Source organism: Calypte anna, chromosome 12, assembly GCF_003957555.1.
Source record: "Calypte anna isolate BGI_N300 chromosome 12, bCalAnn1_v1.p, whole genome shotgun sequence".
Taxonomy (NCBI): Eukaryota; Metazoa; Chordata; class Aves; order Apodiformes; family Trochilidae; genus Calypte; species Calypte anna.
The window spans coordinates 1,885,836-1,911,130 of record NC_044258.1 but is presented as its reverse complement, the minus strand read 5'-3'; the positions used below and the strand labels follow the sequence as shown (position 1 = coordinate 1,911,130).

General features: G+C 41.8%; 1 protein-coding gene across 4 annotated transcripts in view; it reads right to left on the bottom strand.

Annotated features, from left to right (window-relative positions):
- BICD2 (BICD cargo adaptor 2) overlaps window positions 1–25,295 on the bottom strand; it is an 84,158-nt gene that overhangs the window by 7,869 nt on the left and 50,994 nt on the right. For all 4 annotated transcript variants that reach the window (XM_030458356.1, XM_030458355.1, XM_030458357.1 and 1 more), the window contains exons 3-6: window positions 11,132–11,284; window positions 8,309–8,761; window positions 6,463–7,482; window positions 5,245–5,396 (exon numbers count right to left, since the gene is read on the bottom strand). In XM_030458356.1, the coding sequence (XP_030314216.1) occupies window positions 5,245–5,396; window positions 6,463–7,482; window positions 8,309–8,761; window positions 11,132–11,284 (1,778 nt within the window). The remainder of the gene's footprint in view (window positions 1–5,244; window positions 5,397–6,462; window positions 7,483–8,308; window positions 8,762–11,131; window positions 11,285–25,295) is intronic.

The window sequence follows — 25,295 nt, the reverse complement described above, 5'->3', positions numbered from 1 at the left end:
CCCCAAAATGTTGAATTCAGTGAAGTTGTGTCAGAATGGCCACAGCCTTGCTACTCGAGTGCTAATCCAAGAGAGCCAAGACTTCCCAAAGGCATAGGAATGTGTGGGCACAGCTGCTTTGAGCAATTCCTGGGAGAAGAATGTGAATTTATTGTTGCAAGCCAGGTTTGGGGTCTATCTACAAGTAACCTTTCACCAGGGCTGAGTCTCCAGACCTCCAGCATTTCTTGCAGTGGACATTTTAATTGCCAGGCACACTGGTGTTACAAACCTGACTTAGCAAGACATCCCTCACATCTCTTTTGTAGCATGTACACAAGACACCCCAATGCCTTTGTCCTGCCTGGACATCCCCCTGCTTCACCTGGCTGCTGACATTTTTCTCTCCAGACATCATTCATCCCCTCTAGATCTGGCAAAAGGAGCAGGAGGCAAGTGCTGTGACTCCTTCCTGTCTGGGAATCCCATCCTGGAAATTGTAAAAGTCCCTTTTTTTGTGTTTGGCTGCTCTGAGCTCTTAACCTAGGAGGTATTTTTAGAGAAGTTGAATACTTGTACTGTGTGAAGCCCAGCAGAAAGACTCTTTAGCCAGAGCTCTCAGTAAGTCCTGTAAGGACTGCACTGTTCTCTGCATGAATTTTAACTCCTTTATATTCAGCAGAACTTTGATGTCCACCAACACAAGATGTTGTGTTTGATGTCCACCAAGAATACTTTCCCAAAAGTTTTGGATACTTGGAAAACTGACAGAGCTTGTACAGCTCTGAAGTGAGGTATGTATTAACTTTAAACACCTTTTCTCCAGTAGTGAACAAAAGCCAGCTGCTAGTTTCTAGTGTGCAATCATCATTTTATGCCTGTATCACAGGCACTATCTTGTAATTTAATCTCATGGAACATGTGTAAAGTCTTTCCAGTCTGTTCTAACACTTGCCACTTGTCCCCTTGCTGACTTGTTTTAAGTTTGTCTCTCCCTTCAGTTATAGTTCTGAAAAACTGGAGCCTGGATATAGCCACATCTACCCCTATTCTCAGCTTCCCAAAGCTGCCTGTTTCTGCTAGATTTCGTAATTGCTACTCAATCTTTATTTTAGAGATGAGAAATGTCCTTTCTATTACTATGCTTGCTTGTTTCTCTGGAAAAGTAACATGAAAATTAAAGAGACAAGAAACTTGCAGGCTATATTAAATGACAGAAAAGCAGCAGAAGAAACAGGGAAAAGAAAATGAAAACAACATTGTACTTTCACTGTGTTTTGTTTCTACCATTTTCCATATTTAGTAGACATTTTGGAAGGATACTGAATCAAATTGTAGCAAACCAAACTCAAGGGAAAGACTGGCATAACAAAATAAAACAACTTGGACTTCTTAAAATGAGAAACCCATTTAGGACTTGAATTCCTGCCTGCTGAATCTGTACCTGTTCTTCATTGCCCCTTACAGAGTACTCTGGAAACTGCAGGCCTGGAGGTGTTCTCCTAACAAACAGCAGAAGCCTGCAGCCTTCTAACTCTCTCTTTAAGGGAAAGTTAAGCCTCAAGCTTGGATTTCAAGCTGGCTTTTTCTTGGTGGTTTTGATACTGTATATTTTTTTTGGCCCCTGTAATCAATTCTAAGAAACCTGAGTTCTAATGTGGTTCCCAGTCTGAATGACAAGTTACTTACAGGCAATCTAGAAACATATCTTGACCTAAAAGATCAAGAAACTGCTTCATTCCCACCCCAAATAATTAGAAAGAGGACTTACTTCAAGTTTCTTCAAAGCACCTGGGAGATGCTCTTTGTCTAGCAGAGAAAGGAATCAATCTTCCTGCTGGTAAGATTTTAGGGGATGCTGAATTCATTCATCTCTATTTGCTAACCCCTCCTGCTCACACTGAAGTATGGATTTATACTGTTCTGGATATATATTAAAAATTCTTTCAATTTTCTTAACCTACTCAATGACAGTTTAAAAAATAAACAATTAAGCCTACCAGAAATATTTTTGCAAGTTAAATATTTCTGCCAGGAATAACCAGCAGCATCTCCTGGCTCTGGGCTCCCTGTGCACCATTTTTAAGTGATCTGAACACCCTCAGTGGTATCTGCCTCTTGTCTGGGAATCCCTGTTCTCACTGGCTGCTTTTCCTTACCCAGTGCTATTTACCTGAACTCAATTAAAAACTGCCCCTTGATGCATATGGACTTAAACAAATACCTGAGTGAAATGAGTTAACTGCACATCTGTGCTCTTTATACTTTTTTTCTTATGGAGATGAAGTTAAAACTCAGAGACACTTCAAACTCTTAGACTACACATGGCATATTGAAGATTCCAGTTGAAAACAAACTGCTTAGTAGTTTATACTGTCTAGGGTAAAAATTCTAACATGAGTAGTCTGTGTGAAGCCATACTTTCTTTTTTCCAATTTGAAAGGATTTATTCTTTAAAATACAGAATATATCCACCCCAGGTAGCACTGTACCATTGCTACTGCATGCTAGAAGTGACTGCTTTCTTTATAGTGCATAATGAACATTTGCTGCATCATCTTCAGGCCTCGTTTATCTACATTCTGTAGCACCCAAGCTGTCTGTTAGGAAGTGCAAAACTGCTTGACAAAGTAAAAGAAAAAAGATAGAAGAGAATTGTTTTGGTTTTGGTTTTTTTTGGTCCCTGGAGAAAGTTTCCTCATGAAAATGTTCGACTGTAATAGAGTGATACATGCCCATTAGAGTCTCATTAGGCAGATGAAGCCTGTTTCTAGCTCTACAGGGCAGATATTTATCTGGCTTTCAGTTTGTTTGTACATGTGTGTGCTAATTAAGAAAGCCTGGCCCTTAACAGGACACCTACTGCCTACACATCTTACGCATATCTTGATTTATTCCTTTGTACAACAGCTTCATTTTCAGTGTTGCCTTGAGCACTGCTGCAGTCCCTCAGTGCTGGAAGCTGCTCACCTGTGTTTTGCAAGCCTGCCTTTGTCTCTGGGCTGAGTTCTTACTGTATTTTCATCACTTATTAAAAATAGCTAGTAGTATTGTCAAATTAGGATGATTAACCTACTTCAAAAAGGAAATTAGGTCAGTTACTATATTAATGCCCAGCCTTCACCTCTCATGTATTGTTACAGCTCTCCCACGTGCTACAATACGTGGCATTTCCTGGGGAAAATACAGATCCCTGTGCAGCAGCCTGCTGCATCCCACACTTGGATACAGCACTGAAACAGCACGTAGGCTCAAGGCCCCACCACTTGTTATTTGTCTCTGCTGACACAAACATCTTGGCTGGAGAAGAAACACAACTTATGCTGACTGGCAAGAGGTGCTCCGGTAGCAGGTTGGTTGTGATGGTTGGGATGTTACATACTTCTCATATTTGAAACACATCTACAACTCAGACCTCAGAACAGCTTTTGAGGTTATCTCCACCAAAGCCCTTAGGAACACCCCTGCTAAACCCTTCTTACCTGAAATGGAGGCTTTGATGGAACAGCCACTGGCAGAGGAATGCACTGGGCCCACCATCAAGGCACTGACCCTTCTCTGCTCACAGATGGGGTGACAGACAGTTCCCTACCTGCAGCAATAGGTCCTGATAGCTACACAGCACCTGAAACACAGGGTGCACCCTGAGAAAGAAGCAATCCTTGAGGTTCTCTGCAACTGCCCCTGTCACAGGCTGCTGCAACACGGGAGGCTCAGCTGCTCCTGTGCCACGGAACCAAGAGGAACGCAAGAGCTCACCAGATGAGAGGCTCAGTGGACCTCATCTCCACTCACTCCACCCTCAGCTTTTTGTGTCCTTTGGGCTTGGCCTGTTACTTTTCACTATGGTTAAGCAAAGCATAAATTCAGAAATTGCAATTGTTCCTCCAGGCAGGCAAAGCTGTTTTGCTCCCCCAGACAGACCTCGTTACTGCCTCGTCACCCTCCCTCACTCCTCTGAAGGTTCCAAGACAGAGCTCTGAAATCTACTGCTTTCAGAAAAACTTCTCTTCTGCCTAACTTGCCCGTGCCAAAGAGTCCTCATTATTGTCTTGACCCTAGACAACACAACAAGAGAAGGGAATTACCCCTCTGGCATTTCTTTGACAATTTTTCCTCTCCCAACCAATCCAGTCACTCTCTCACTGAGGCAGGAAATCCACACACAGGGAAAACACAGTTACAGGTAGCTTAGAGAGCTTCCTGGATGTAACTTCCTATCTGTAGCTAGGAAAAAACCCTGCAAGTTAACAGTATATTGCTTCTCCTTCCTCCCAACTTCTGCAATTTCTGCATATTACTTACACTCCAGAAAAGGAGAGAAGTACAACAAATCCACACTATACAGAGTATTGCTTTCTTTAACATAATGAACTGCAACAGTTCAATCTTTAGCATTCCTTAGTATCCATTTCTCCTTTCCACATGCACAGATCCTGCTCAGAAATGCTAAATCACCAAGAAGCCTCAGATTACCCAGGGCACACAAGAGCTGCTCAGAGCTTTTCTCAAAAAACACCATACAGAAAAGCCTCAGAAATCCTCATAAGCACTGGCATGATTCCATACCATGGTACTTATTAGTAGAAGATAAGGCTATTTAGGTAGCTTTTTTTCTTCTCCTGTCTTCCAGGATCATCTCCACACAGGAGAAAATCGAAAATTCCTTAGTGGTAATCTAGATTTTGTAACACATTGATGCCTTCACATTCCATCAAAAGAAACACTGACTCAAAGAAGAAACCAATGACCACAGCAATAAGCAGGAGCAGATCAAAACAGCATTTATCACTTCCACAGCTCATGAGGTATCTGCATCTATTTTTTTTTGTCCATTACCACAAAGCAGCAGCAAGTTCCAAAGACATATACAACCCAAATCAGCTAATAAAGGTAAATGAAAGGACAGGAATGCCAACTGCAGGATGAATAAACCAAGAATAAAGATGTTTGCTACATCTGTAGCTTTTTCTGTGTTATTATAGGTCAAGCAGAGCCACATCTCAATTGCATTTTAAAGGCTCATTTTCCATTGTTAAACATCTCCCTCTTGGACTTAACAGAATCACACACACATTAAACATGACCACAACTCTGTGTTTTGTAGCAACATTCTATGTGCCTGGCATTTTTCTCATCAACTGGAACTTATTGCAGCAACCACAATGAATCTGGAGCAAGTCACTGGGGGGGGAGGAGGGCAGAGTGTTCAGCTCTTCCCACACACCAGGACAGAATGACATTTTGGAGAGTTCATGGGTTTACCTCGTAGCAAACATTGCTCTCAGGGAAGAGAAGGTAGCAGCATCTTCTTTCAAAGCCTTCAGCTCATTCCTCAGCTTCATCATTGTCTCTGTAACCATGGCTTTCTCATTCTCATACTTGCTTTTTAGGTTGGCAAGGGCCACCTCTGCAGTCTGTAATTTGCCAGAAAGAATAGAAACACAGAAGTTAATGAAACTCTACCCAAAGGGGCCAGCTAAGAGATTCCTAATCACTATTCACAGAATGAAATGTGAGTTTTGTAAATTTTCGTTGTAAATGCTAAATTTATGGTAAACTTTTCTTGTACAAATTAAATAAAATCTCATTTTCAAACAGTGGAAACAGATCAGACATGAGTTTCCTACTCCCTTTAACCACTCAGGAACCTCAAGTAACTTACAGAATTTACATTTAGGGACACCTATCCCCAAATGGTAAAAGAAATTCAACTTTACATCCTTCAACACAGACAACAGAAGCCTATTTAGTATATCTATATTTAAAAGCATTTGACCAATCACTAGTACTTTTCTCTAATCCTTCCAGCATTTTTATAGTCTTACAGTTAGAGACACCTTTATCCAAAAGTGCAAAAGAAAACTAAGTATGTATTTATTTCTTAAACAACACTACATATTTTTTTAAAAAAAACTTCAATTGCATTACTTTAACTTCAGCAGAGACAACGCAGAATGTCCCATGGTGTCTAAAGGCAGCTTTCATCTACTCACTGATAATGTGTATCAAATGGCCCAATCCCTGAAGACTAATTTTAGCTTTCAACCCTGGCTTTTTGACCATATTTTTACATCACATCCTCTTCTTTGAGAGCTTTTTTCATTTTGCTATGAGATGAGAACTCTTTTAAGGGTAAGAATTCTACTAGAATTCTTTCAAGTAGAAAGTAAGATTTACCTCTTCCTTTTAGGTGTTTTACATTAAATATAACCTGATGTGATTCAGACAGGTACTAGACTGAAGTTGCTTTAAGCTCAATAACAAGCTTAATGGGGAAGTGACAAGCAGATGTCAGTCAGTGCTCGGCTTTACAGTCGTACAGCCTCTAATGAAACAACTTCAGCCTTGTTCCAAACAAGCACCAGCAACAAAAGCTCCACTGAGCTGAGGGTACGGCAGAAGGACCTCAGATAAATTCTCTTGTGTTTATGGCATAGTTTTCCCAACACTGTCACCTCCCCATCTTTAAGACATGATTACCTGTTTGTTGGCCTTCAGCACAGTTCTCAGAGTTGCTATCTGTTCCCTCTTGGTGCTGAGCAAGGACTTCAACTTCAGGATTTCTTCCATGAGAGCTTCCTTGTCCTTGTCCACCACTGGCCCAAGCTCTTGCGTGGCCACACGCTGGCGTGACAGCTCAGTTGTTCTGTCCACAGCAGCCTGGAGGTGTTTGATCTGATCCCGGATTATAGCGATCAAGTTGTAAATGTTCATGGGCTCCTTCTGAGTGTCTGACACAGGAGATGGCAAAGATGACACTGGAGATGGGCTGCTGTCACTGCTCCCATTCTCTGCCTTTCCCAGCTCTATAGTTAGCAGACCTTTAGAAAGAAGGATGGGAGACCTTCTTCCCTTGGTCTCTGGGCTGCTGCGTCCACCTTTGCCTTCCTTGTAGTAATCCAGCATCACTCTGTTTGGTGTCTCATTGTTGCACATGCAGACATGGTGGTACAAATTGGCCAGCTCTTCACTGAAGGTGACCAATTCATCTTGGGCCACGCTGAGGCTGCCCTGTGTTTCTCCTGCAACATCACTGACTTTCTTCAGCTCCTTCTCCAGCCTGGCCACCTGCTCTCTGTCGTGCCTACTGGATTTCTCTAGCGAGGTGATCTTTTCAGTCAGAGCTTGGCTCTCAGTCTCGTATCTGCCCTTCTCTTCCTCATATTTAGACTCACATTCCTTGTATTTGGCCTTAAGATCTTTAAGCTCTTCTTTTAGGTCAGTAATCTCTGCCACAGCCACTTTGTACTTGCACTCCAGAATCTCTGGCCCGTTGATGTCAACTTCATAATAGTCCCCATCTTCATGGCTGTCTCTGTCCTTCTCATTGTCCAGGGCAGACTGACGTTCCTTGCTGATCTGCAGCTTCTTCATTGCATTCAGGTTTTCTGTGAGTCTGCCAACCTTCTCATGCTGCTCTGAGAGGGCTCCCCGGGTGTTTTCCAGCTGCTTCTGAGATTCCTGGAGTGTTGTTAACAAGTTCACCTTTTCTCTTTCCATCTGAAATGCATGAACACAGACATCTACGTCAAGGAAACTTCAGTGGTTAAGACAGCAACTTAGCCAAGGTCAATCCAGCTACAGAAATCCAATCACTTACACATTATGGAAAAGCCTAAAACTACCTCAAGCACAGTGTCGCTTGCCAGAATTTTTTTTTTTTTTTAGCTCCAAAAGCTAAAGTTTGCTGTTAACCTGCAAATTATCAAGTAAATATTACAAACCACGCACCTAGGCTATGGTGGATGCTGGGAATTCCATTAAAAACTCTGAAATACTGGAACTTTTAAAGTTTCTCCTCAAAGTTCTAATTTTTAAAAAATCCAGTCACTTTTTCCACACAACACTTCAAAAAGGGATTGAGAAAAAAACTTTAAAACATTTCTAGGCAACACAATTATGTATCTTTCAAACTTTTCAACCTCTCAATAGCACAGATTTAACACAGAGATGATTGATTAAAAGTTTCTGTTCTTCAAACCAAGTACAGAATATACCAATGGAGTACAAAACTACTTCTCATTAAGATAACTTGGAATGACTATCGATTTATTAACAATAATGACTATCAATTTATTAACAATAATGACTATCAATTTATTAACAATACGTTATCTTTCCTGCTAGTGACATAATGAAGTAGACAAAGCACTGACTGCACAGAAGATGCACTGACCAGCATTTAATATCCTCAGATTCTTAGTCAGAGCCTTTGCAACTATAGTTCATACTCTATAGTGGCCACATGACATATTGAAAAGACTGAAATTTCAATGAACTCTAACAACTATTTGGAAGTACATATGTGTACAAGAACCCCATTTACCTGTACAAGCTGTTGTTTCAGCTTCTGGATTTCAGAAATGTTTAATTCACTCAGAAGATCTGAAACCAGACTCGGAGCTGGAGGGAAGCTTTCATTTTTCTTGGGTGTTGATGTATTATTCTTGCCATTGCTGAGTTTGCTGAGACAGTTTTGTTCAAACCCATTGATTATTTCATCATTATTGGGCTCTGTGGCTTCATCACTGAACTTGAGTCCATCCAAGGAGATGTTCAGGTGACTGTTGTACATGGAGTCGTTGATGTTCATGTAGTGAGAGAGCTCCTTACGAAGGTTGTTCTTCTGCTCCCTCTCTGTCTTCAGGGTCTCCAAGGCCTCCTCCAGCTGCCGCTCAGAGATCTCCTTCAGCCGGATGGCATCTTCCAGCTGGCTGTTCAGGAATTCTGTTTCTTCTTCAAGCCTTTTGATTTCATGTTTCAGGCCTTCAAACTCCACCTGGAGATATACAAACGGAGGGGGGGGGGAAAAAAACTAATGAAAAGTTCTGCCAGGAAAGCACCAAGTAGCTTTATTTTTGAATGCTTGGTTTCACAAAATGTAGAGAGAACTGAGTAATTCTTTCAGTTCTGGAGTCAGGTTTTGGCAATGTGGCTGTAAACACTGCTTACATAATTTACCTTCACAGAGTCCATGGAACAGAATTTTTAAGTTAACCTTCAAATGAGCTGACCTATTCCAATTTAATTAAGAGAGGTGGGAGAGACAGAGATAGAGGCATCACAAACAGGCTTTCCTAGCACATTATGCAAACTCTTTGTTTGATTAACAAATTCCCTGGCCAACCTTCCCACAGGTTCAACCTCAATGCTTCCAAAACCTGAGACTGCAAAGCTGTGCTTCTGACACTGCTGACAGAATATAACACTTGGCTTAAAGCTGTTGGGATGCACCTAGCTCATCAAACTCTGCTGGTTTTACACATCCAAAGTGAAATGTTTGATCAGTTCTGTCATCACAATCTCCACACATCTTGAAGGCACCACAGTTCAGGCTCTCCACTTCACACTCACAGTGCTGCTACGTTATATTTGATGATATTCTCTACATTTTTACCTGTAAAATGGCATTTTTGTTGACCCTCTCTTGATTCAAACACCAAATGCCAATTATTACTGTAAAACCTGTAGTTCCTTCAGAGGGAAAAAAACAACCTAAAGAATACCCTTTCCTTACCTTGAAAGAAAGGAAAACATACTACATGGTATATGAACCTATTTACTTTTACCAACTGCTAAAGGAATTTTAGATGCAAACACAGACCAATCTGGTAGTGCTGAACCACACCTGATTTAAAAACCAGGAACCAATCATGTTAATTTAGTTTTGCAAGTTCAGCCTGGGAAAACTTGATGGCTTCTTCTGGTTATGTCAGTGGGATAATTAAAGCTTAATAACATCCATCAAGTAGGATTAGGACAAAGTAGAAAATTAAATAATCCATTGCCATGAGAAGAATTATTTCTTGTTTCTGTATGTCCACTGAGCTCAACTATTGAAGATTGCAGTCTGTTTTCAAAGGTTCCAGAATACAAACACAGCAGTCAGTAATTACTAGCAATGCACAAGATAGCATCTGAGGTTAAACTCTGCTCATTGCAGAGTGACAGCATTATTCAGTGTGTTACATTGGTATGGGAACATGGAGCTGGGAACTAAATACAGTGAGTGAAGAAAAAAAAGGTTAAAAAAAAAAGTAACCAACTCTAAAGGTTGGATTTTACCAGATCACTGTCTCTTTCAGTCTCCATCTGGAGGGTAACAGCCCCATAACCTCTAGCACATGATGTCAGAGCACCCAACACAGCACAATGAGACCAACTACACTCAGATAAGAACAGGCCCAACCTGGAACCCCTTCTGGGCACATCAGTGAGGCCAACATGATAAACACTGGCAGGAAGTTTGAGCTGAGATTCATGGAATACAGTCAATATCATCCCAAGTACCTCGTTTGGTAGGACAGTTTTCATCCAGAACACTGAAGGAGATTTCATTCATACCCTTAATCAATTTTTGCTGTGTACCACTGTAAGAGTTGGCATTAACACTACTGTCTTCTTCAAGAACTTATATTTCAGGAATATTATACCATTTTCTCAACTGAACCTTGAGTTTTATTTATACAATGAGACTGACAGGTACCTGAAGAATAAAAATAGCAAGTCTGCAATTGATGACTGAAGATAAGTGAAGAGTGCCAAAGACCACTTCAAATCTAATTACCTCTGCAAATGACAACTCAGAGAAATTCTTGAATTGTTCCAAAAATGTAGTTTTGTCAAATTCTAAGGATAGCTGAACTGGGCAATTAAAGGTGACTTTTCAGATAAACAGTCACCCAGGCCTGACAGTATAGAACTAACATAACAGTAGTCCATGTTTAATTAAAGTAGCTATAAGGAATACAGACCTGGAGACAATTTAGACACCAGGTAGCAATAAGAACTTCCACTCAGAAATACACCCAGATACAAATACTGTGGAACAGGATGGATGGATGAAGTATTGCAGAGGCACTGAAAAAACTGTGGAGCAAAAAACCCAAACCAAGGAATAAAGAAGACTGGTAGAGACTTCACTTCCAACATAAAAGGATGTGAAGGTCAAAGTATAAACAGTGACTGTGTAGAGATTCAGAAATTATTTAAACATTTTGGGACAACTCTTCATACTAAAAGATACTGCCTAGAGTCTCAAAACGAGGACAAACATAGAAAGCAAGTAGATGGATGTTCAACCAAAACAGAACCATGCACAGGAATTAACCAGTGCTACAAGCAATGCTCACTGTGTTGGAAAACTTGCCTGGTTTTGCTTCAAGACAGACACTTGTTTCTGGAGACAGATGTTTTCTTCTTCAAGCTCAGTGTAGTCTTGCAGCAAACGTGCTTCTCGGAACTTGTACTCCTTAATGTCATCTCGCAGACGGGCCCTTTGGATCTCCACATTCTGATTGACCTGGAAAATCAAACAAACCCCAAAATGATCATGATTTGGGTTAGCTACAATTAAATTTCAACATTTTATCCTTCCTTCTGTGCATTAATCAATTAATCATAGAATCAGCTGGGTTGGAAGGGACCTCTGAGATCATCAAGTCCAACCCTTGATCCACTGCTATTCAAGAAGAAACACATCCCCCACAACCTTCTGGAATGAAATTACAGGAAGCAAATTCAATGACACAATAATCAGGCTTCGTTTTGTTGCCTCTCTTGCAAACTCTCAACCTTGACTCAAGGAGAAGCTCATGAGCAGCCAGGGAAAGCAGCATTCAGACCTCTGTTGCCTCACTGCCTGTAAGCAACAGACAGGTTTTCCTGATCAAAAGCCAACAGACAGGTATTTGCTGTTGCTTTTCAACAGAACTTTGCTTTATGCCCTTTTCTTTATGTCCAGTGCAATAATTGGGAAATGTGTTCTAATTAATCCCTTTGGAGAGAGACACTGAGTTAAAGCTCAAATAAAATCCAAGATCCTAGGCAGAAAGAAATGGAAGCTGTAGTGGACATAAAAATATTCCCTCTCCTCAGCTCTCAGACTTATGGAAGACTTTGAATAGAAAAAAAAATTACCATTATTTTTTCAGAACAGATACAAGTCAATATGTTTGAGTAATATGTTCTTCAGATCTTTCATGAATATATAAAGATAGTTAAAAAAATTGAGCTAGCACACATCCAGCTATGTAAAGGGCTCACTGTATTTAGCTCTTTTTCCCAACATTATTTTCCTCCAAGCCACTTCTGTAAATAATCAAATAAATTAAAGTAAAAAATGCCTTTGAACACATTAGCAGAAGTATCTTCAGAGACAGACAAGTAGGCCATATCATTGACTTTAAAAATAAGATCCAGATTTTTTAATCAGCCCTACCTGTGACCTGTTTTCCAAACAGTTGTAGTATCAGCTCAAAAAAAAAAAAAAAAGGCCAGCTGATGACAGAGGCAGCCTATCAATTAATCAATTAATTAGGTTATGGTATCTGTGCCTGTTTTCATCTGTCCAGCAGCCTACTCACAGGAGCTTCATCCTCTGGCATACAAACTCAGATTCCTTCAGTGTTCTTCAGCTGTGGTTAGATCTAAGAATGCAATGGTCCCAGCCCTCTTGTGAGTGTGCAGCAGGAATATGCAGGAGCAACACAACAGAAAGCTAAGAGGTAAATTTTGGGGCAGGAGCATACACCAAGGCTTGAATCTGGCACCTTCTGAACACAAATGCAGAATCCCCTGCAACTTTTAAGACCAATAAATTTAAATTATAGCTCACTCGTGTCAGGTAGAAATCAGACTACATAAACTTGTCTTGCTTTTGGTGATGAAGAAAAAAGCACTGCTTCCCAGCACACCAAGAAGCTCAAGTAGATTTTATTTGATGAGAACAAAAACTCCATTAGGACAATGCAACTGAAAAGTGCTACATCCCCTACTCCCTGCCTGAACAAGGGTTGGCTCTGTGTCTGCAGGGCCACAGGGGAAGGAGCACTGCAGGTAGCTGAAGGCTGACATCAATTTACATCTCAACTTCTTATCAATTTACATCTTAACTTCTGAACAACTGCAATCAAAGACCTCTTGCCTTTGTGAAAAATAGCAGCCAGGCAGCCTATCCAACAAACCTTTTAACAATTAAAATTGCAAAAGGCCATTGAATCAAACAAATTAGGAGGTCTTAGCCGTAATTTTTTCCCTTCCCAAGTGAAAACTCGCCACCATTCAGGTTGTTTTGAATCTCTTCCTCCCTGGATGTCCTAATCTTTGCAGAGGTCAGTGCCTGGAAACATCACTGGAGATGGTCTTTTTTGAAGAAAGAATGGTTTCTGTCCAGTCCTGGCCATTTAATTCAGAACAACAGAAAGAGGTCATTATTCAATGTGAAAGCATTGTTGTGCTCTGTCTAGCAGAAGAAAAATCATCCTATTTCACTGTGTACAGGAAGGCCAGATTTAAAAATAGCTCCCTTGTTTCCTGACTGGGGAAGGCAGATATAACCTGGATTTACTGGCTGGTTAGCAAGCTGCACACTGAGTTTGCTCTTAGCATTTTCTTGTTAAATAAATGTGTGTGCTTGCAAGCTGCAAGGTTAAACTGGGTGCCATGCTATTTCATGTACTTGGCAGGATTTTTTTCTGCAGGAAGAAGCTAGTGCATCCTGCTTTGCTCAGATTTTTCTGTTACCCATAAAGTAAGTGGTATTTGTGTAGCTGAAGACAGACACATGTACACTGCATGTGTTCTCACAGATGGTGTTTTACAGCTCCTTAAGTGTAGAGAAGAAGTGAGCTGACCTGAGGGTGAGTCCAAACCTTTCTGTGACTCTTGATGCTTCAGCATTTTAGTGGCTTCCTCCTCTGCCTTGACCTGAGCAAGCCCTGAGCACAGGGAGAAGGGGAGCAGGAACCCAAGGACCTGCCTGGCTCAGCTTGCAGCTATCTGTAAAGTCACAGCTTCCTGCAAAGCAAATGATACAGCATTTTAAAAATACTCTTACTACTGTGTGGAGAACTGGCAGCCATGAAGTCCCACTGAGTGTTGGTCTGCCTGACAAAACCAGCTTCTCAACCTAGAGAATATCCCTGCTACACAGATCCTGCCCAGGAAAAGACTGTGATCCAAAAGTGATTTGCTCTGATCCAAAGGCCACAGACCACTCACTGCTCCTGCTGCTACAGGGCTTGTCTGAAGCCTTTTCATCCACTCAGTTTTGCCCAGAAGTTCTGCAAGGAGCCCTCTGAGCAGCAGGGGTTGCTGGAAATCACAGGGGTTTCCTCAGGACCAGTTTGGATGCCTGCTTGCCCACATATCCAAACCATAACTACCAAAAGCTGCTCCTTAGTGTCTACCCTTCTAATACACCCCAGCATTTAAAGTTACATAAAATCTGATACTGTGAAAAAGAATAATTAGAAAAAACCCAGCAACTCAGGCAGCTAATTCCCTCCTATGTTCTGGGAACTGCTGAGCCTGGCCTGAGTTGAGCCCCCAAGTTCCCAACCAGAGCTGACCCTGCAACCAAAGCTGTGTCAGTAGCATCATTTCTCTTATTTCCAACTCCACCCAGCTCAGGAGGTGGTGGGACAGTCCAACCTCCAGGCTGCAGTAAAGATGTAAAATCAGATGGGAGAATGCAACTGCTATAAATTGAGAGTCAAAACTTAAGTTTGCTCAAAATTATTACTAATTCTAGGATTAGATTTAATGCTTCATGCATTTATTTTTTTTTTACCTCTCATTATCCAAACACCTATTTCATGACACAGCATCTTACTATGGATACGTATGGCTGTGATTAATGCTGCAGCACCACCCTACTAATGTACTCACCAAGGATTTATGGGGTTTTTTGCAAACCATCATGTAAAAAGCTTTATGAAACTATGACATTAAGGATGGGTTTATTGCAACACCAGAGAACAAAGACATGCTCTGTCATGGATTTCTTTTCTGCACAACACTAGAGAGACCTGAACTGTGACTCAGTTACTATAGCATATCCTGGAGCTGTTTAAATCTCTTGTAACTATTTTATCAGCATTAAGTCTTGCTACAATACGAGTATCCTATTATTTAATGCATTACTTGCTAACTCTCTGTCTAAACATTTGATCCAATGAAGAGTCAAATCCAAAACACATTCTCCAAATGTCTTCTTTGAATACATTGTAGTGTGATGTCTTCACAAAGACAACTCCTGCATGGGAGGACTGGAAGGAGCCTTGTGATCAGAAGCTAAGGGCACTGGAAGAGAAAAGGCTGAGAGCAGAGAAAAACTTTTTAAATACATCTGAAGTAGCCCATTGTAAAACTGGATTAAATAATTTACTGTTAATGGTCTTATTTCCAAACAGTGATCTCTTCACCTATAAAATTGAGCCATTCCTGAGCTCCAGGGGCAGAAGAGGGGATCTCACTCTCTCTGTGTATTCCCAGCCTCATTTCTTCCTTGGAGCCCTTGTCCTCCAGCAGCACTGGGATGGCTGGGCCTGGGCTCTGAATCTCTGCTCATGGTAATACAGATGGAAACACTGACCCAAACTTAAAGGCAGTGCTAGGGATGGCACTGTGTAAAGTTACCACTGCTGTCTCCCTGCTCCTGCACTGAATTGCTTGCTAAGAACAGTTCAACTCCAGCTGCTTTCCATATCTAAAACTCTCAAAGCTTGGCAGAGTTCAATGTCCTTCACTGTCAACAAAGAAAACATTTAAACCTCCCAAGGCTGCCAATAAACTTTTAGGTAGCTCTCATCTTTCACCTCCAGATGGGCTGGTAGAGCCAAGCCTGGCTCTGAGAAGGGTCATTACCACCTCACGTGTCCCCACAAGCTGCCCCCAGAGATGCTCAATGCTTCCCAGCAAAAGCTGTGTGCTGGCCACCTCGACTGGCAGGTTTTGAAAGGTTTTCTGTCTGCTGTGTTTGTATGTTCAGATGCTAATGAAACAAGCTTGAACTTGTTTCACCAAACCTCCCTCAAGCTGAAAAAAGGAAGAAAAGAGCTGAGGAACCAAAGCAGCAGCTCACTGCCCCAGCTTTAGGAGGGCAGAGGGATGTCAGACTCTGTGGGACGGCTGAACTCAGACATCCTGCAGGAATATCTGAACTCAAGGTCCAATTGCAGTAATTCTCCCTACAGCAAGGGACTGGAAAGTTGAAGCACACTTCCAGGAGCACAAAATGAACAATAAAGCAGCTGGACTTACATTAGAAGCATACAGAGCCTTTCCTGCCTTTTCTGCAGTTTTGTCTACAGGCCACACTTAAGCAAAGAAGGGACCACCAAAGCTGTATCTCAATTAATAGTTCTAAGTCACTTTTTAAAAAAAAAATAAATATATTGTGACATCAAACATAGCTTTTTATGTTTTCAGATTAGGACTGCTTAATGCAAGCTAATTTTAGGAAAAGAAAAAAAGTCATCCCCTAGATCTGCATTTCTTAATAGAAAACAGCAAGTGAGATGTTGCTATCTGGAGAAGCCGTGGTGGCTCTAAGGAGTTCCAGAAAAAGAGAACAAAGAGCAAACTCTGAACCAGTAATTTGCTGAATTTATTTCAGATCCTTGAAAGCTCTCAGGGTTTCATTTCCCAAGTAAAGCAAATCCATGTTAGGCTTGTCTCATCAGAAATGTCCACAAACCACATATTTTCATTAACCTTAAGAACAAGTTTCTCTTGCTAATTAAACCCTTCCCTCTTCTTCCCTCATTTATTTTCTTACTCATATTTCTTACTCTAATATTAAAGGTGCATTTTAAAGTTTTGGTTCACTATTTCCAGTGGTGATGATGTTTCCCAGGCAGATGCAACTGTACCAGACTTTTCTGGGACTTCAGCACTAGATACCACAAATCTGTCAGACTGAAAAGAATTTACAGTTAAAATAGCATTTGTCAAAATTCTCAATGAAATAGTAAAAAAGTTAGTATAGCTTTCAAAGATTAGACATCTCCTACTGATTTACTTTGGCCACAACTGATTTATATGTAGAGCAGGAGATGAAAGCTTTGTCTGAATTCCTACTCCCAGCTTTAGTGGCCTATTTTCACTTGGTGCCATACCTCTGGGATGTGCCAAGTGCTTAGTTTACACTAGCAAGTCCTAACGAGATACAATCATCTCAAAACCACTGCCTTAGAGTTTCAAAGACTTTTAATGAACTAAATCCCAAAGGAATTATCTGCCTAAATTAACAATGCCACGTCGTAAGTAGCAAAGGCATATGAAAGATTTTGCTTACATTTTGATTATAGAAGTGTTACTTCTTCATAGAAAAGGCCTTGAAAGAAAGGAAAATGCTGTAATATTAAACAGTATCATAGAGGAGAAGGGAAGGAAGGGAAGGAAGGGAAGGAGGGAAAGGAAAGGAAGGAAAGGAAGGAGGTAAAGGAAAGGAAGGAGGTAAAGGAAAGGAAGGAAAGGAAGGAGGTGAGGGAAAGGAGGGAAAGGAGGGAAAGGAGGGAAAGGAGGGAAAGGAGGGAAAGGAGGGAAAGGAGGGAAAGGAGGGAAAGGAGGGAAAGGAGGGAAAGGAGGGAAAGGAGGGAAAGGAGGGAAAGGAGGGAAAGGAGGGAAAGGAGGGAAAGGAGGGAAAGGAGGGAAAGGAGGGAAAGGAGGGAAAGGAGGGAAAGGAGGGAAAGGAAGGAAAGGAAGGAAAGGAAGGAAAGGAAGGAAAGGAAGGAAAGGAAGGAAAGGAAGGAAAGGAAGGAAAGGAAGGAAAGGAAGGAAAGGAAGGAAAGGAAGGAAAGGAAGGAAAGGAAGGAAAGGAAGGAAAGGAAGGAAAGGAAGGAAAGGATAGGGATAACCCCTGTTGCTGCTGTATCACAGCCTGCATTTTCTTTCCCAACAAACTCTGGGTTACAACCAAAGCAGGATCCAAGCACCTTGGATTTTCTTTCAGCAGCCTTGTTTACCACTTAGCAAGACAGACTCTAATAACTTTCTGATGACTTAATACAATTACTTCATATTTAGTACGACTGAATCATGAAAATTCCCTCCCTTTCCACAGCTGCACTTCAGACAGTGTGTTACATCTAGATTGTATTCTATGGAAATCTGGGAACAGATATGGGGACACAACAACTGGATCTTTGTCAAACAATGACTAAATGCTGTCCCCAAAGACTTCCTTTGTCTCTCATCCATTATCTTACATCTACAAGAGGCTCTGAAAAGCCACAAGCACCACTGGGACAGGTTTTTTTATGTCCCACAGCAGCCCCTTCCTTGCAGGACACACTTTGCATGGAGCAGACAAGTTCTGTGTGCAGAACAGAGCACACTGGGGTTGTGTACCAGGAATTAGCAAGATGCTGTATTGTTTACAACCACCCACACCCCAACTGCTTCCTCTTTGCCTGTTCTAAGGCCACTGACCTTCCATAAAGAAAAACTAATTTTAAAATCAATAGCTGGACAGATAAGAACAACACACCGCCCTCTTTATATATATAAAAATTATTCTTTTCTTAAGAACTGTTTTAATAAATGACACTAAAATTATACTGTATAAAAATCTGTATTTAGGAAGAGTCCCTTTGTCATGAGAAGTGCTATGTTCATTGACCCTATACTGGTTTTTCTTTCCACACAAGCTTTTGTATAAATTCCCCTGAACTCAAATGGCTGAGACATTTTTAAGATCAAACAGCTTTGTTAGGGTAACAGCTGGCACATCTATAGCCAGCATTAAGACACCAAAAGGTCAGGTCTCCATTCTAGATTCTTCATTTGAGGGAAAAATACCATGACAGTGGAAGTGGAGGCATCCTATTCTTGGAAGCAGTTGTTAGTCCTGTGCTGACACAACCATCTCTACTGCTAGTTTGCCACAAGCTGGCCCAACAAATACTACTCCCAGAGCTACTGTGCCCACACAACCATAACACCATGAAATTCCTTAGCTTTTCTCCAAAAACAGACCCAAACCAGTTATTTATCAAGTTGAAGTAAGTCACCTTTTCCATCTCAGCAGCAAGGGTGGGTCAGGATAACCCAGGTAAGAAGAAACACTGAAACCTCTCTGGCTTCCAGACCTAAGCTGCCCCTGCACAAGTATTTTCACTGCACACTGGTACTCCACATCCAGGGATTCTGTTCAGTATTGCCCCTGGAGTCCTGGCTCCATGAGAAACAGCTCAGGCCAGGCTGGTACACAGAGCACAGGCAGCTTCTGCTCAGGGAGATGATGACTACCCTGGGTTTCTCTCACCTGCCTAACTTTGACAGCATAAAACAAATCCTTTGGGGCAATCCAGTGCTAAAAAGTAGCAGGGATTAATGAGCCAGTTATACTCACTGATGACATAAAGGGAGTGAATACCAATCAATGTAACTTTTAAAAAATCTGGTCCCTTTCCTCTACCTGCAGATGATCCAGTGGGCATTTACAGGCACCTGGGGAGAGAAACTTGACTCAGTAATACCCCAAATTTCTTTCACCTAACAAAAAGGACAAACTGGACTAAGCAAAGCATAGGGTTTAAAAAAAAAAACAAACAAACCAAAAAAACCCCACAAAAACCATGTTAATACAGTGGCAAGAGCAGCAGCAGCAATGTTACTGCTGATACTACAGGGCCTTAGTGCTTCTGCCCAAGCAATGTTCTATCACAAGCCATGCTTTAGAAACATGCCCTATGTGACTGAAAAGAAATCTCCAGGTGCAGTTCTGAGTCAGTTTATCAGTGCAGGACTACTAGGTGAAACAAAAGGATTTTTTTTCCCCAAGCATATTACAGTATTGCTTTGAAGCACGCTGCACTACACACTCGTTCCTCTTCTCAAAAAGAAGTCCATCTGACCTGAACAAATCTTGCTTAAATAGATTGCCAAAGGCCACCTGCTTTAATGGAAACAGTGCCAACCACAGGGAAAAAAAAGCAATCTCTACATCACACTACAGGCAGAGTGGCTTTCACTCTGTATGGGAAAAAAACCCCAAAAAACTAGCAAAGCCAAAACAAAAATAAAAACAAAAAAGACCAAACAAAAAAACCACAACAACAAGAAAAAGGAACAAACCTCCTTAATTAACAGTTTGCAAAATAACACTTCAAGCCATTGTTTCACTGATTAGAGCTTCCCCAGCCTATTGATTCTGTATCTGTTAAAAGCACAGGGCTGCCTGCAAGGGAATCAGAATCCCAGAACCATTTGGGTTGGGAAAGACCTCTGAGATCATCAGTTCCAACCTTTGATCCACTCCCCCCGTGGTTCCCAGCCCATGGCACTGAGTGCCACATCCAGGCTCTGCTTAAAAACCTCCAGGGATGGAGAATCCACCCCCTCCCGGGGCACCCATTCCAAGGCCTCAGCACCCTCTCTGGAAAGAATTCCCTCCTAATATCTAAGAGATGAAATTCTCCCTCCACTGCTCATGCCAGTCAGAAACCCTGGGCAGAAGAAAGGTCATAATGAAGATAAGGAGCAGTGTGCACTTGCAGACAGCCTCATCCTGCTGTTAATGCAGCACTGATGAGCACACAGCAAATTAACAGGAACAGAACAATTAACAGATTCCACCCCCCAGCAAGCAGGCTACCAGGTTAGCTCCCAAGCAACAGCCTGCCATGGAACCCTAATGTCTAATTGAAACATTGAGAAGAGTATTTAGAATTTCATAATGTCAGAATAACGTGAATTTTTTTAAATGTTTCTTTAAAACCTGCAATCTGAACGGAGCTCAAACAGGGACTTTCATTGCCCACATTTTCAGTGTTAATGCATTTTTGGACACCAAGTCTCTAGACAGCAGGCATTAGAGCAAGAGAACACTGCTGTTCCCATCTTTCCTCTGAATATACCAGTGCACAACAACAATAGAGAAATCAGGAACAGCTGCCTTCTTGAATGAGTGCAAAGCACATGAACTCAATTTTCAAGACAATTCATCATCTTTGGAATAGATTTTTATTATGTTTCAAATGGATACAAACATTCTGCAGTCCTTCCCTTTCTGTAAAAATACTCAGCTCTTATTATTCTTAAAGAAAAAAAAAAAAAAAAGGAAGCTGTCAGTACAAAAATCAACTTCAATGAAAAAAAAAAATGTGGGAAGAAACCAGCTGCCACCTGCAGCCCTGTGCTGAGCCAGCATGCTGCTGTCATCCTGGAACCACTGCCTTTGAACTCCCTGCACTGTACACAGGGAGGGGGGTGGTTGGTTTTTTTTTTTAATGAAACAATACTATTTACCCTGTGACCCTTCTAATTCTTTCAGCACACTAGAGGACAAGAAATCCAGTCCTGCATGCTGAATTTGACAGGCTCAGTCCCTTCACGTCACAGGCTCATCACTGCTTTTCATTGAAAACCCAAGCTTTTTTACCAATCTGCAAACAACCACTTTCATATTTGGAGAACATACTTAACAGCTGATTTTGAGACACACTGCTCATTCAGAGATAACCCTTTCAGTGTGTGTTAGCATTAATTTAAATGTGTCTTGGTGCTCACAGGCTTTTCCATTACAAGTTAAGGGTTGCCATAGGATATTGGAACACAGAGAAACAGGGAAGAACCTTTGTTATCCCCAGTGTGACACTGAATGCCACATCACACTGCTGCCTTACTCCCAAATTCAGTGCTGATTGATTTCTGGGAGCTTTCAAGGCAAAAAAGCCAATGTGCAGATTCCTGCAGCCTTTCTTGTACAACGTATGGGAATGGCAGAAAATGTTGTGTGAAATCACCCCTGCAGCCACTCCTGTGGACTGGACAATCCCAACACCCACCAGAGACACCTTCAGAAGATCAGACTTTGCAACTCACCAGGCAGAGCAGGAGAAATTGTGCTTGGTAGGGTTTTTTTCAGTTGGTTGGTTTGGTTGCTGGTTTTTTGCTTGTTTGTTTGTTTAAATATCCTTTTCCCCAAGATTCCAAAGCCTGCCATTTGGTTTTATAAAAGTTTATGCAAAGCGCTCAGCTCTCTTATACAATTCTGTTGTCTTATTTTATTTTTTTTTCAGCCACTTTACTATTTAATTGGTCCATCTGCCTCCATTTGCTCCTTGCTCTTTGGTCAACATCCCACCCCAACCCTCTGTTTTCTTCTTGCTTCCTTCTCTAGCTCAAAAGCCTTGCTTCTGTTTCTCTGGTAACCATGACCTTCTCTCTCAGCTCATTCTGTCTCCATGAGGTATCCAATTCTCTGGGCCTCTTAGAGGAAGTGTTTCTAGAAAAGCCTTTATTTGCACCTTCCCTAAGTGAATAGAAAACTCATACAAAGCAAAAATTCCAAGCTCTGTCTACCACAAACTGTTAGAGCTCTTTAGTCTCCTTCACTCCAATTAATCCAAATATTACTACTCAAGTAATCTTCCTTCTCCATTTTCTATGTTTGACATAATTATAAGCTGTTCACTTCTCTGACCTCTTTTTCCATTCTTCATGCTTCTGCTTCCAAAAGCTACAAATCTTCTGCTACTGTCCTTTCTGACTGGAGAGAATTCCTCTAGAGATCAAGCAATTTTTTCTCCCTTTCTTTTCCACAATGCTTATAATGAAAGACAACAGGTCTTTCAGCATTTTCCCTTCTCCAAGCTGTTCACCTATATATGCAGATAAAATTTAGAATGGGAAAAGTGGTTTACATCATGCAAGTATGTACAGAACAAATGCTCTACAAGCATATTTTTGCCATACAATCAACTTTGAGTTTCATTGACCTTTGCAATATATCAAAAAAAAAAAAAAAAAAGAAGGTAATCATGTGGAGAACATCACATCATTTTGCTCCATTAAAATGTATCCCTCTTTCCTCCATTTATTTAAAAAGGTAAGAAAGAGCCCTCTTGATTGGACAGAAAAATCCTGGTAAGACTGCATAACCTATAGCACTTCAAATCTACAATACACTCCTCACACTTTTCTCCACTTGGCAGAAGTGCACAGTCTGTGATTCAGAGCACAATAAAGTGTTGGTTCCACTTACTCTCTGCTATGATAAAACCTGTGCCTCTCTAAGCACAGCTCCTGATACAGCTTTTAGGGACTGCAGAGCTTTGCCCCCTGGGCTGCAGGGGTGATCTGCTGAGCATCTATCTGCCTCCAAGGGTTAGGAGCACACTGAAGAGGGAGGAGGAACAGAAAGCAACACAAAGGACTATCCAGCAACTTAGCTACAAATCCTAGTGGGAAAGCAAAGTGTAATTATAACTTCAGACATACTTTTCCTTCACTGATGACATGAACAAGAACTGGAGGAGGTTAATGCAAACTTGCCCAGGAGCTGGCAGGGCTCATTGAGAAGGCTTTGAACTGGGCTTGAGGAGGGAAGGGAATAAAACCAGGCTCAGTAGAAATAAGCCAAAGGACAGTGTTCAGTCTGCCATCCCACTCCAGGTGGAAAATTGTGATAAATGTGACAACAAAAACCCAGGGCACACATTAATAGGTTATGGCTGGGAATGGTCAGATACCTAAAGTGGAAACTAACTGCTTGACTCTCTCTCTGAAATGCTTGTATAGCAATGCACAGAGTACAGGGAATAAGCAGGAGGAGCTGGAGATGTGTGCCAGCTATGATACAGCCACAGTCACTGCAATGTGGTGGGACAGCTCCCAGGACTGGAATGTTGTCATGGATGGCTATGGACTAGTTAGGAAAAACAGACTAAAGGTGAGGTGGAGGTGTTGCTCTTTATGTGTGAGAGCAACTGGAATGTATTGAATTCTATCCAGGGGGAAGGCAGAAGGGGTTGAAACTGTTGTGGGTGCCTACTATAGACCAGCAGCCCAACAAGATGTTGCTGAGACCTTCTACAGTAAACTGGAAGCACCCTCTGGATCACACTCCTTAGTACTTAGGGATGACTTGAAGCACCCTGATATTTGTTGGAAGCCCACCCAGCCCGGAATATTCAGTCCAAAAGGCTCTTGCAGTGCATCAGTGATAACTTGCTGATGCAGGCAGTGGAAGAACCCATGAGAAGTGGACTGCTGACCTTGTATTAACAAATAAAGGTCTGGCTGGGGAAATTAACCTTGGGAACAGCCTTGATGACAGTGATCACAACATTGTGGAGTCTTTTACAAGGAAGAAGAGGGGCTATAAGTAGTATTACAACCCTGGACTTCTGCTGGGCTAATTTTGTACTTTTTGTACTACTTGCAGGAATCCCATATGTTAGGACTCTGGAAGGGAAAGGAGCCCACAGAAGTTGGCTTCCTTCAAGCCCAAGACAGGTGCATTTCTTTGAGTAAAAAAATCAGGTAGACATGGTAAGAGACCTGCATGGATCAGCAAGGAGCAAAGAAAGTCTTGTGGAAGAAAAAAATTTAGAGGTCTTGGAAGAAGGGACTTGTCACTTGGGAGAACTACAGGGACATTGTCAGAGCATGTAGGAAAGCAACAAGAAAGGCCAAAGCCCTCTTAGAGCTAAAGTTGGCAAAGGAAGTAAAAGGAAACAAGAAGGGCTTCTTCAAATATATCAGTAGTAAAAGGAAGAATAGGGAAGATGTGGGCCCAGTGCTGAATGGGGCAGAAGCCCCAATAACAGAGGATGCAGAGAAGGCAGAGTTGCTGAATGCCTTCTGTGCTTCATTCTTTACTCCAGAGACCTCCCCTTGTGAGCTCCAGATCCTGGATATAAGAGAGAAAACCCAGAGAAGGAAAGACTCCCCTGGCCCTCCTCCCAGACTGGGCCAGAGATCAGTTGTGCAAACTGAATACACCCAAGTCCACAGGCCCTGATGGGATGCACCCAAGAGTGTTGAAAGAGCTGGGTTATGCTATCACCCTACCACCTCCATCATCTCTGAGAGATTAGGGCAAACAGGAGAGGTGCCTGAGGACTGGAGGAAAGCCAATGTCATTGCAGTTTTCAAAGAGGGCAAGTAGGAAGATCCAGTTACTGACCACACAGCCTCACCTCCATCCCTGGAAATATGATGGAGGGCTCCTTCTGGAGGTCATCTCTAAGAAGTGAAAGAAGAAGTTATCAGGATTAGTCAGCATGGATTTACCAAGGGGAAATAATGCTTGACTGATCTGATAGCTTTCTATGATGTGACTGAATGGGTAGATGCAGGGAGAGCAGTGGATGTAGTCTACCTGGGCCTTAGCAAGGCTTTTGACACAGTCTCCCATAACATCCTCTTGAGCAAGCTCAGGAAATGTGGGATAGAAGAATGGACAGTGAGATGGATAAAGAACTGGCTACAAAATAGAGCCCAAAGAGTGGTGATTAATGGTGCAGAGTCCAGCTGGAGAGCTGTGACCAGTGGAGTGCCCCAGGGATCAGTGCTGGGTCCAGTCCTGTTCAACCTCTTTCTCACTGACCTTGCTGATGGGACAGTGTCTTTGCAGCAAGTTTCCTGATGATACAAAATGGGAGGAGTGGCTGATTCACCTGAAGCTGTATGACCATACAGCAAGATTTAGACAGACAGAAGAGCTGGGACAAGAGGAACCTAATGAGGTTCAACAAGAACAAGTGCAGAGTCCTGCAACAAACTGCAGCAGAGGTTAG